Source organism: Rhea americana, unplaced genomic scaffold (genome assembly GCF_003343005.1).
Source record: "Rhea americana isolate MKP2758 unplaced genomic scaffold, rheAme1 scaffold_211, whole genome shotgun sequence".
In the NCBI taxonomy this organism is placed as follows: Eukaryota; Metazoa; Chordata; class Aves; order Rheiformes; family Rheidae; genus Rhea; species Rhea americana.
Genome location: NW_028186269.1, coordinates 1,146,656 through 1,159,166, shown reverse-complemented (window position 1 = coordinate 1,159,166; position 12,511 = coordinate 1,146,656). Strand labels below are relative to the sequence as shown.

The 12,511-nt window shown below is 35.4% G+C and overlaps 1 protein-coding gene across 1 annotated transcript in view; it reads left to right on the top strand.

Moving 5' to 3' along the window:
- WDR35 (WD repeat domain 35) overlaps positions 1 to 11,922 on the top strand; it is a 42,367-nt gene extending 30,445 nt beyond the window's left edge. The window contains exons 19-28 of the mRNA XM_085304878.1: positions 685 to 888; positions 2,903 to 3,049; positions 4,322 to 4,454; positions 5,297 to 5,407; positions 6,506 to 6,670; positions 7,715 to 7,855; positions 8,613 to 8,769; positions 9,414 to 9,654; positions 10,746 to 10,908; positions 11,457 to 11,922. Coding sequence (XP_085161004.1) covers positions 685 to 888; positions 2,903 to 3,049; positions 4,322 to 4,454; positions 5,297 to 5,407; positions 6,506 to 6,670; positions 7,715 to 7,855; positions 8,613 to 8,769; positions 9,414 to 9,654; positions 10,746 to 10,896 — 1,450 coding nt within the window. The 3' untranslated portion in view covers positions 10,897 to 10,908; positions 11,457 to 11,922. The remainder of the gene's footprint in view (positions 1 to 684; positions 889 to 2,902; positions 3,050 to 4,321; positions 4,455 to 5,296; positions 5,408 to 6,505; positions 6,671 to 7,714; positions 7,856 to 8,612; positions 8,770 to 9,413; positions 9,655 to 10,745; positions 10,909 to 11,456) is intronic.
- The last annotated feature ends 589 nt before the right edge of the window (positions 11,923 to 12,511 follow it).

The window sequence follows — 12,511 nt, the reverse complement described above, 5'->3', positions numbered from 1 at the left end:
ATCACTGAATACAGTGATAGCATATTACTGCTTTTGTCAGTGGATTGACTTTGAGTCAGAATGTCAAGTGACCGCTCTAAAGTTACCTAGCTTTACTTTTGCAGAAAACTAGAGCTCATTTAAGGACCTGACAGACATAGGTTGGCCTGGAGGTAGCAATTTGCTGTCTATTTGCAGAACTCAACCACCTGGGCAGCAGTATGAGGTTTCACAAACTGCTCTGCCAACTGAGCAGGGAACATCCAGATGGATGAAAAGTGTAATTTATTATTCATGGCCAATTTAGTTGGAGGCCTTCAGTCTGAAACTGCCATTAAGTTTTAAAGTTATGATTGATGCATAGGGAGAAATATCTAAATGGAACTGTGTTGAGACAACCTCCACATTTCACATAGGCCAACTAAGATTCGTAATGCCATTCCTACCAATCCAGTGTGGATTTAAACAGTTGAGCAAAAAAAATTAGCAGTCAAATGAACACCTTCCCTTGAACAGGTACTGGATAGATCAGAGAACATCTTTGTGACATGCAACTGAATTAAGATTAATTAATAAACAATGTAATTTGCTATTGCAATAGCACTAACTTGAATGTCTTTACCTAATGGCTAGTTTAAGCAGATCTTCATTTAATTTCTTTTTAAAGGTGCTTTTCTCTCTATTACACTTGTATTTTTCACACAGGCGTCTCCTGGCTGAAGCTGCTCTTCAGAAGCTCGATCTGCAGACTGCTGAGCAAGCTTTTGTACGCTGCAAAGATTATCAAGGTATTAAATTTGTCAAGCGTCTAGGCAACCTGCAGAGTGAGTCAATGAAGCAAGCAGAAGTGGCAGCCTATTTTGGCAGATTTGAAGAAGCTGAAAGAATGTATTTGGATATGGATAGAAGGTAATTGCATGTAGTCATCTCAGCAGCAAATAGGGAAAAAAATGCCTGAAAATATAAATGCTTGACCTAGTAAAAGAGTGAGTGTTTTAGCACTGAAGACTCTTAACCAGTTTCTGGATCAGATGAATACAGAATAGGATCAGATAATTTTGTTACATCAGTGGGTAACCAGTCCTATATGTAAATTATTCTATTTGTTAGATATTTTCAGCAAGAATACAGACAAACAATTTTAAACTAATGTTTAACTTTTAAGTACCGTTGGTCTTAGTTAGCCATTTGCCATATACATATTCTTTTCAATTACATCTTCAAATAACAGAGTTCTGAGTTAACTGTAATTTCTGGAAAGATGGAAAGGATCCTGGATGAAATTGTGGACAACTCGATGGAAATTTTTGCTCAGGAATAAAAACAAACAAAGTGAAATGACAATATTATTGAAAATATAAATTAATGGCAAGTAGTTAGCTGTCTACTTCTGATCATCCTTTTTCAGGAAGAGGTAGCAGCTGAACAACATAGCCTGTAGGTGGTGGTCAAACATGGAGAAGCTTGAATAGCTTCTGCACATGTGAAATTTATAAGCCTACGTTAATGGAGTAATAAAAGAAAGAAATCAGGGAATACTGGAGAAAAAAAGGTTTCTTTTAAGCTGTAAGAATGAAGAACATCCCTCTTCCCCAGTAAAGCATGGAGGGAGGCCAGAGATGCAGAGGGAAATGCATGTTAAACTTATAATAGAATAATGTCTTCCAAACAATTAGCCCATGGAAATAGGCTATTTTGGAGAGGTGGACTGCCTCACAAACACTTCAGTTGCACTGCAACACAGATCTTTGGATATGACATATTCCCTTCCACAAGGCTGAAGAGAAAAGAGAGCATTACAGGACTGTAGAAGACTAAGTCCAATTTTTTTTTCTGGGCAGGTTTCTTTAACAATAGAGTATCTTACTCCTCAGCTACAAGAATGAGAATTCTCGGTAGACCTTGCATGTCTCCTTATCACTAGAAAATCTGCATAAGGACCATCTAGAAATTAGGCTTAAGTAAATTAAGATTTGAAATTTAATTTTAAATATATTATATATATATATGTTCTTATTTTGTTCTATGTATTGACTTGCTATTGCATTCCTTTACTTGTGCATAAATTTAAGTGTTTTTAAATAAGGTGTACACATCTCACATTTCTATTCACCYGAAAAATTATTGCATTTTGACATACAGAATTCTCATGTTACAAGAGGGAAAAAATGTGCCAAACAGACTCAATGATTCATATGTATGTATGAATAATAAAAGAGGAAGATTGATTCTTCSTCCTACATCCAGAGTCATCTTGAATCTGCAAGAGAAATCCCTATAATGCATTTTATTATGTATCATCCTTATTCAGTATTATTCCTTTCTCCTTTGTCTTTCCCCATACCTGCCTTCTGCTTTGAACCTTTTGCAGCTACTGCCATCTATTGTACTTGTCAGTAGTGACAGATAGAGCAGTATACAGAAAAAGAGGAAACATAAAGCAGCAGCAGCCCATGTGCCTTGCCAGCTGCTCATTTAATGTGCTTACATAAGAGTGTGGTTAATGGGGAAATGCATACGTATAGCATATGGAACCTTTGAGCTCTCTGGGTATCTCTGAGCACTGGCACAGGTTGCCCAGAGAGGTTGTGGAGTCTCCTTCTCTGGATATCTTCAAGGCCCGCCTGGATGCAACCCTGTCTACCATGCTGTAGGTGACCCTGCTGAGTGGGGAGGTTGGACTAGATGATCTCCAGAGGCCCCTTCCAACCTTAGTGATTCTATGATTCTGTGATTCTATTTAGTCTCACAGAATGCTGTTTAAATTGTACAAAATATCAGAGATTGTTGTGGTAGCTATTATCAACATGAAAATATTTTTGGATTTTTTTCTCAAGATTTTTTGCTAGCTATTTTTTCTTTTTTTTTTCTTTCTTTCTTTCTTTCTTTTAAATAAAACCTTGATATCTTGTGATTATATTAGAGATCTTGCCCTTGGACTACGGATGAAACTGGGAGATTGGTTTCGTGTATTGCAGCTGTTGAAAACAGGCTCAGGTGATTCTGATGATGCCCTTCTTGAACAAGCACACAACGCTATTGGCGATTATTTTGCAGACCGTCAGAAATGGTATGTTCTGCAGATAGAATGGTAAGAAGGCAAATACAAAGGAAGTGATAAAAGCAATRAGAAGACTTGTGTTATGAAGCGAGACAGACATCAGGAAGACCAGGATGCAACAAGAGGATGATTGGAATGACTAGGTTTAGCACAGCTCTTTTACAGTTAATAAACTTCTTGTGGCATTTTTTATCACTGCCTATACCTTTGAGCAGAGCTGTTGATCAGCTATCTAAAAAATAAAGGAAATAGAAGTGTCAGTTTTGCTGGAATCCTGGTTGTTTAAAGGTGAGGGGGAGAAAAAAAATACATATAAAAATAGTTATATATTAGACTGGAAATAAAAAGTATTACAAAAATACAGTTAAAATTAAAAGCAGGAGAGAAGTATTAAACATCAATGATTTTCAAAATTAATCAAATTTTCTAGTATTTTTTAAAAACATAAGTATATGAAAAAGTCTACAGGTTTGTCTGACCTGAGATCTGTCTCCAGCTGTAGCCAAAACTGGGTGCTCAGGGAAGAGTTTAAGAATAGTGTACACATGTAGTGGTACTTCTCCAGAACACTTTTTGCAGTCAAGGACTTAATGAGCCAAAAGGGGTATCTTAGTAGTTAATAGCTTTCAGTGAATTTTTCTTTCATATACTTTGTTGCCTTTTTAAATCCATGTAAACTTTCAGCATGCAAAACACTGCCTCATGGAGTTCCAAAGCATCACTACATATTGCAGTTGCCTACCCTGTATTATCACAAAGAGCTTGGGTCTCAAGCTTGGGCTTGAGAAGTAGTTTAAAACTTCTGATAGATTCTGAAGCTCAATTTTTAGATGCTTTACCCAACTTCAGAGATGTGTTTGGAGACTTTGCTTGTGTTTCTCGTTGACTTCGATTGGAATGAAGATCARGTCATATATCTTTAAAGTAGGGAAGCACTCAAAGCCTTTTTCTGAAAGTTTAATTACAAGCTGTTGTCCATGGTCAGCCATGATCTGTGTGGAAGTGGAAATACAATTTAAGATTCCCTGACTTCCGAACTTTATGCTAGTCAGGAGAATCAGTCTTGCAACTGCTTCAATATCATAACCTCTGAACATTACAGCTTTTAGTAGGTTTTTTGAAAATAGTGAAATTCTAGCTACAAAAGCTCTCTCAAGCAAAATTACCTCTTTAAAATAATGTCATTTCTGATTTACAGTTGCAAAAGTAATTTAAAAGTTTATAATTTGTGTTTATATATCAAATGTTACTATATTTACATTTATTTATTTTTCTTCTTAGGATAAATGCTGTACAATATTATGTACAAGGACGAAACCAGGAACGTTTAGCCGAATGTTACTACATGTTAGAGGATTACCAGGGACTGGAGAATCTAGCTATCTCACTTCCAGAGAATAATAAATTGCTTCCTGTAAGCAAAAAGCACCTTCATTTTTCATTGTCTCATGCTGAACCACTTATTTACAGTATATCATCTTGGGAAGGATAAGAAAAAAAGAGAAAGAGTGCAGTGTGTGACCTACTTATTTAAGCAGAACGGTGATACTCAAGTATATTAGGCTCCAATGTTATTCCTATTTTCTCATGCCATCATTCTTTCTTTCCTTCATTAGCCAGGTTCCCCAGATAGATCTGATTATTTGTCACACTGTACAGCTAGTTTATCTGTTTATTTATTTTTGCTTCCATTTTGTGGCCTACTCTATACTAAGTTCTTTTTGGATGTTAGTTGTAATGGGAGTGTTAATGGAAAATGAAATATTTTGGAGATATTTCCAGTACTGAAAAGAGGCAAAGTCAGTGRTATTACTTGAAGTGATCTACTGAGTAATAACTAATTTAAAACTAGGTATTACTCCAAAATGCTTAGAAAAAGCAGAATTGGTAATTTACTGTCATTTTCTGTTGTTTGAGCAAACAAGCTATAGTACTTTCTTTTTTATCTCTTCCTGGTAGCTAAGTTTCATAAAATATGCATTAAACAGTAAGGACAGTCCTTCCAGGATGATTTGATTTGAAAGAAAATTTTCTAACTTTCTTTCTTTTTTTTTTTTTTTTTTTTTTTTTGGTTATATTCAGAAACAGTGTAAATTCTATAAATTGGAATGTGAAATAATGTAGTTCTAAAAATTTATGCCTCTACCTGCAACTTTTGAGATTAAATTAAACAAGAGGATAACAGTATTGTAGTTGCTAACATGAAGTACCAAAAATCCAGAAGCACATTTAAYATACTGCTGATTCTTTTTGCAGGATATAGCTCATATGTTTGTAAGAGTGGGGATGTGCGAACAAGCTGTGTCTGCCTTTCTGAAATGTAATCGACCGAAGGACGCAGTAGATACCTGTGTGCATCTCAACCAAGTAAGATGACAATAAGTTATCTGCTTTACTTTTTCCCATACTAATTTAACAGTAAGATATTTATAGTGGTGCATCATTACATACAAGTCCTTGTTAATTATCTGATGGTTCTTCATGATTTCTGGAAAACTCATATTTCAATGCTTAAAACAATTATTTGAAATTAGGGTTAGACCATTGAAGGGACAATTATGTGTATCTACAGCAGCAATACGTGTGTGTGTGTGTGTGTGTGGACTTGTGGTCTCTGTAGGGAGCAGAAGCCAGTGCTGCCTCCTTAAGGAACGGGACAACGATTGGAGAGCTTTTGGCTGTTTATTTTCAACATTCCTCCCCTTTACTTGTATGCAAATGTATCTGTGGCTGAATCATGATGTAGCTGYGAAAGAAAATGATCTAGCTGGAAAAATAATCTGTATGTTTACAGCTGGAACTGTTCCCCAGTCTGACTTACTATTCACCTGCAAAAATGTTTGTGTCAACAAGTAAGAGAGAAACTGAGAGGGGAACAGAGGTGCTTGATGTAGGGGACTGACAGCTGCCTCATGCTGGCTTTCGGTGGACAGTTTCCTAATCTGTGATTCTCAAGTGCTAGTAGGTATGGGATTTGACCAAGTTTCTCAGTCCTGCCACACCTGTTGTGATTTGGGGCAAACGCAGTAGCCAAGCTGTTGAGGATCAAGAAACTTCACAGATAAAAAATGTAGTGTGTAGAAGGATAAATTAATTTTTATTGTTTATACCTTGAACTTATGGGCTGAAGTTGTCTTTTAGACATGCTTTTGAGGACCTGGGTTTCAGTAAGATCAGATATGTTGAAATCCATGTGTCCAAGTCAAAGCAATGAAGTGATCCTCCTAAGAAACTGCTTTATGAGCAGTTTTGGACCAAGGTCCGTTTGTTGCACAAGCCTGCTATATTTTATGATTGGCAATGATGTTAGTATTTGTATTCTCTTGCTTTTACTTTAATTTTATACTAGCTGGGTTCTAAATAGTGAAGAAGTATTGCACATAAATGTTCATTCCTGGAAAGCTTGTTCTGAAAATGTGTTTGAAAAATTGTGTGGTTAATCTTTGTGTCTACTTTTATTTCTAGTGGAATAAAGCTGTGGAGCTGGCTAAAAATCACAATATGAAAGAGATTGGATCCTTGTTAGCTAGATATGCAACTCATTTGCTGGAAAAGAATAAAATCCTTGATGCAATAGAACTTTATCGTAAAGCCAATTATTTCTTTGATGCTGCTAAGCTCATGTTCAAGGTATTGTAGGTTTAAYTTTTATTTCAAATAATAAGCGTTAGGCCAAACCCACAGTTATTTCCAAGTTATTTTTACTTTCTTGAGGCTATTTTGGTGTTAACAATATCCAGGCAATAAGCAGATGCTATTACATGGGACACTGGAAAGATGAATACAAGTCCGAAGTTTAGATACCTCTGTCTGAATTAGTTATTTTGGATGCCCTCTGTAGCCACTGGAGAGAGAGAAATACTTTAAGGACACAAATTACCTAACCTATTTTGAGACTTTATCTTCAGAATGAGATGAATTGCACCTCAGAAAAGATCCTGTTGCCCTACATTGACTGGTGAAAGAATACAAAAGACTAGCTTGTTTGCAAAGTCTATGTTGTTGACTTTTAAAGATAAAGGAGATGAAACCAATGTGCACTATATRTTATGTCATTAAGAAGAAGCTCATGTAGGGTTAGATTTTAGGTGTTCCTACCTTTAATTAAAAACTAATGCTCTGTACTTTTAAGATAAGGATTTTTGCTTAGATTTGGTATTGGCTGCAGAGATTTCTATACACAGCTTACAAAGTCCTTAAGACGACTGATACAATGTTACTGTAAACATTTGATGTAAAAATTATGTGTATGTTACTCTCAAAAGCCATTCTTCTCATGTAGGAAAATCATTCTTCTCATGTGGGAAAACCACTAGGCTTTATTCAAACCTATGCCTTTCTCAAGCTTGACTGTTTAAAAATCAGCTAATTTAAAATTTTACTTTTATGTAAGTCCATTGATTTACATATGGTTACACTGATTTATCTTTCCCAAGAGTCTAGCTTTGTATACTTACTGGTTACCTAAATAAATACAGAATAATGTATTCTTCACCTTAGACATTTTTGTCTGTAGTTCTGTTCACAGTCTCAGTTCTGACATTCAAATGCCAAATTGTTTTTTAGCATAGTTTCCTAGGTTTGTACTAACATATAATTGTCCAAGAAAATGAAGTGACTTCTATATTTTTTTAATCTACAATAAATTCTTTTTCTTTTTTCTTTTTTTTTAAGATTGCAGATGAAGAGGCAAAGAAAAGAGCAAAGCCATTGCGAGTTAAAAAGCTGTATGTATTATCAGCTTTACTTATAGAACAGTGCCATGAACAAATGCAAAATGCACAAAGGGGAAAAGTTAAAGGAAAAAATTCAGAGGTAGTGTTTTGTTTTCTGAATTTTGTAAAACACTGGCATGTGTTACTTAGAATAAATAAACCTTCAAGTGAGGCTATTTAGTTTTTTAAATATTGCCTTTCTAAGAACAAGGCTTTTCTTTCTTTCCTTAAAACAAATGTTTCATGGCAGCATGCCATTTAAAGTATTATTTTAAAATATTGTACATATTAATACCTAGGTATTCTTCTACCTAATTTTGTGCTGTTCTTACTGTTTATTAGAGTAGAAATGATATGAAGAAACTCAGACTTTTACTTGTGAGACTCTAACCTTCCTGTTGTTTAAGAATAAGTATTTACCCCAAAAATAGATTATGTGATTAAATTAAGCTATGTTGGCTCAGGGAGACAGCTCCAGATATTATGGGGGGATCAAAATATTTTTTTTTTTTTTTTAGTGCTCTCAAATTTTTATATTTGTATGCTCAAATTAAACAGTTTAATTTCGGATCTGGTATTGAAATGTACTATTAATTTCAAGTATGAACCGGTTTGCAGATGTGCACAGAATATATTTGTATACACATATATGATGATTATCTTTGAAAATGTGCACCATATGTTCTGTATATGTGCTGCATATAATGCCTAATGATACTCATTTAGGTTCATGTATTTATATTTTCCCTAGTTAACACAGCCAGTTGGTATAATCGGTAAGTTCAGAAAAGTCTATCTCCATTCTCTGCTGTATCTGTTTTGTATCAAAATTACTTGTGGTACTGCTTTGTTTTCAGACAGCTTCAGCTTTGGCTGGTCTGCTAGAAGAAGATGTCCTTTCTTCAGCTAATCGCTTTGCAGACAATGCTTGGCGAGGAGCTGAGGCTTACCATTTTTTTATACTTGCACAAAGACAGCTCTACAAAGGTTCTGTAGATGCAGCACTCAAGACAGGTAAGACTTAATTTTTAAACCTGTAAAATAACTATTATGATTTTAGAAACCTGCAAAGCACATAATTTCATTTACAGTTGTCATGGTTTTCTATTTTTGCTGGATCCAGTGAATTTTAAACAAAACCATATGGCAGCAGTCAAGATACCTTGAAAGTATTTTCTTGGAGACTGTGGAAGTCTAACTTATCAAATAATATCTAATCAAACTAGAGAGTCGTCTTAGATATTCTGTTAACTGGTTTGTTTATGTCTTTGTTAAGTCACATCAGACTTCGCTGTAGAAGGGAAGCTTTATAAAATATCACTGGAAGTCAGGAAGGCAAATGTTGCCCTTTTTTTTCCCCCAGTAATGAAGGCCCGTTTCAAGTACTTTTAACACACAAAAAGTGTGACTCAGCAAGGCACTTCCAGTTCACATTCAAATTTACTTTTTTATTTTTAAAAAGATGTGGAACTATGTATACTTAGTTTCATTGCATAGTATTTTCATTGACATGACTTGATTTGTTTTGTCTAATGAAATTATTCATAAGAATAATACTATCCACTAGTAGTAATGATTTCATACGGAAGCTTGCATTTCTCAGAAGAAATGTCATGATTTGTTTGGATTTTTTGTTTTTTTTTTTTGTTTGTTCTTAGCCCTTCATTTACGGGATTATGAGGACATTATACCTGCTGTTGAAATTTATTCCCTTTTGGCTCTCTGTGCATGTGCACATAGAGCATTTGATATTTGTTCAAAAGCCTTTGTTAAACTGGAATCCTTGGAAACTCTCAGCCCAGAACAGAGGCAACAGTATGAAGATCTTGCTCTAGAGATATTCACAAAGCATTGTCCTAAGTATAACAAAAAATCCGATCTGGATGATGTTCTTGAGAGGTGGGTTATAGTTATATGATACTGTAATAATATGAGAATTTGTCTGTTGGTATCTATATATAAGCTTTTAGCAATAGAAATAGAAGAAAGTGAGGTTTGCGTGTTTCTAAGTTTAAGTGTTTTGCTGCTTGTACTGAATATTGGGCAAGAGTGATACAGGTACTAGTCTGTTCTTGTGAAGGTACCTGTCTGAGATTACTGTAATTGGGGAAATAGCACTTGACCTTAAAGGAGAAAAGCATAAAGATATAATTGCTTCTTAATTTGAGATGCAGGCGGATGGAACACAGGTGTTTTAGGAYTTTTGATAAGGTGTTATATGTCATTAGAATAACAGGTCATATTTGCCATGTTTACGTAATCATTGTGTGATGCTAATGTGAATGGCTCTTAACCAGTATAATAAGAGACTCCAATGTTCTGTGAAGTACCCTGAATCTGTATGGTATGAGAAGATAAAGTAGAAGAATTAAGGTATGAAGGGCATGTTTAAGGGGTAATTCTTTGGAGTAGTTGTTCCTAAAAATGAATGTCTTTTCTTGCTAAAAGCATGGAATTCTTGAGTATGGAAGGCAGACTAACCTTCAAGTTGATTGTTCTGTGTTTCCTCTAACTTTTAATGAAAAGGATTTTATTTAACTTGCCTTCTTTGGTTTCACCCTGCAGTTGTACAGAAGTGGCTTAAGTGACTCATCATAGGAATAAATGTAATAGTAGCAGTTGGGCACTGAGTCTTACCTCTATATGTCCTGAACTGTTTCTTTTCACTTAGTTTTTCGATCTGCTGGTCCAATTTGCTGACAGGATTTTTTGGGTGTGCATTCTGTTGTGAAAAGAAGATTTACACACTTAGCTATGTTAATGGTGTGCACAGTCATTTGATTTAACTACTTCCAATAAGAAATGGCACACATCTAAACAGAGAAGTGGTATTTTACAGATGAGCATAAAAAGCTTTGCAACTAATTGTAGGTAGGCAATTAAGATTAAAGGTATTTATATTCTTKTGCAAATATCTGAAAAACAAGTCTTTGTTGCTGTTTTAAATTTACATTCTTTCAGTTTCATTTACTTTTATTTACTTTTAATAGTGGAGATGGAAAACTTCCCGTATGTGTTGCAACAGGAGACCCTATCATGGAGTATCGATTCTGGATGTGCAGTGTGTGTAAGCATTGTGTGAAAGCCAAAGAAATAAGCAATTATAACTTTTGTCCTCTGTGCCACAGTCCTGTAGCATAACAGGGAGTAAAGGTTTGTTTATCYTCTTCTCTGTTGTTTTATTAAAAAACCCTCAACACTCTAAAATGTTACTGTTACAGTGTTTTAAAATACAGTTCAGGTACCATAGTGTCACACACAATGTTACTATTACTAGAGAAATATTTCAAAAAGAATTGAGGTTTAAGTAACAGCCTTTTTCAAAAAATTGAACCTAGTTTCAAAACCATGCAAATTGAATGCAGGTTTATCTTAGTGTGTTTTACTCTGAATTTTGAGAAAAACAGTAATTTCCCATGGAATTATAAAAATGAAAAATGGAGCAAACTCAGTTTCCTGAAGAAAGTAATTTTTGATTTGAAATAATGCACAGTAGTTGTACTATTATTGTTGTATACRTTTTTCTACTGCTTGTTTTACTAGAATGATGGTGCTACTTTAGTCGGACTTCACATTTATGCTATTTTCTTTTTGCCAARTGTATTTAAAACCATAGTACCAACAAAGGAGTTACAAACATTTAGAAATCTATGCCTTTAGTAAGCATTTTGATTCTTAAGTTTTTTTTTTTTTTCTTGTAGCGATTTGTTTAATCAACTAAGGAAACCAGTGTGAACCTTCAGACTGGAAGCTGGTAATAGGCTACTTTTTCTAAGTAGCTTGAAGTGAGCAGCTTACATCTGCTAAGCAGATCTCAAGAGCTGTAACTGTCATCCTCATTATACATGAAGATTGAAAGGACACAGAGTCTCATTTAGAAATAASCTTTACTATTTTACTAGATTTTAACCACTGCTTCGATGGTACAGTATGGAAGTGTTGCAGGTCATTATCCATGGTATGAGTTTTCTCCACAAAGACTCAGCACTTGACAGACTGGTAATGTTCACAAGCATTAAACTTCACTTTGTATGTTGTTTGTTTTTTGAGGAAAAGATTGTGAGGAGTCTTGTTTCTCCTAGCATTTCTTTCGGAGCAAATAATACATGTCTTTCAATATTCTTTTATGGAAAAAGCTTATATATAAAATATATATTATTAAATCAATTTTTATTCAGGTATTTGAGCTTTTTTTTCTTGGTTAAAATTTTAAAGGACATACCTAACATATCATGTGAAAGTAGTTGGAGCTGTTGACYTGACATCCTGCAGATCAAGTATAGCCATAGCTCATCTGAAATGTGCATTTTAACAAGGGGCATAGTATTTATATATTTTGATCGAAGTTGTCTGAATTCATATTGAAAACATGAATTCAGGCCACCTTAATCCGTACAGTCTGGCCCAGACTCAAGCTATGCTCTCTATGTCTCTTTGCTTTTTCTGGCCCCRTGTGTATCTTTGTGGGTCTTTAGGTAATGGTAGAGTGTTTTTCCCCGTTTCTTCTTTTCTTGGTTTGTTACTTCTGTCTAGTGTCAGACGGCATCAAAAACTCTTTGATCGCGTTTCAAGGCGCTGCAGCGGTTACCAGGACGCGGGTTTTCGTTTACCAGCGGCCTTCCCGCGCCGCGCCGGTTTGTACACGCGACAGCCGCCACGGCCACGAGGGGGCACTACAATACGTACGGGAGCGCGGCCGTGGCGCTGCCGCGGCGCGCTGCCCTCTGCCGGCCGCACGCCCCCCGCCCCCCGCCCG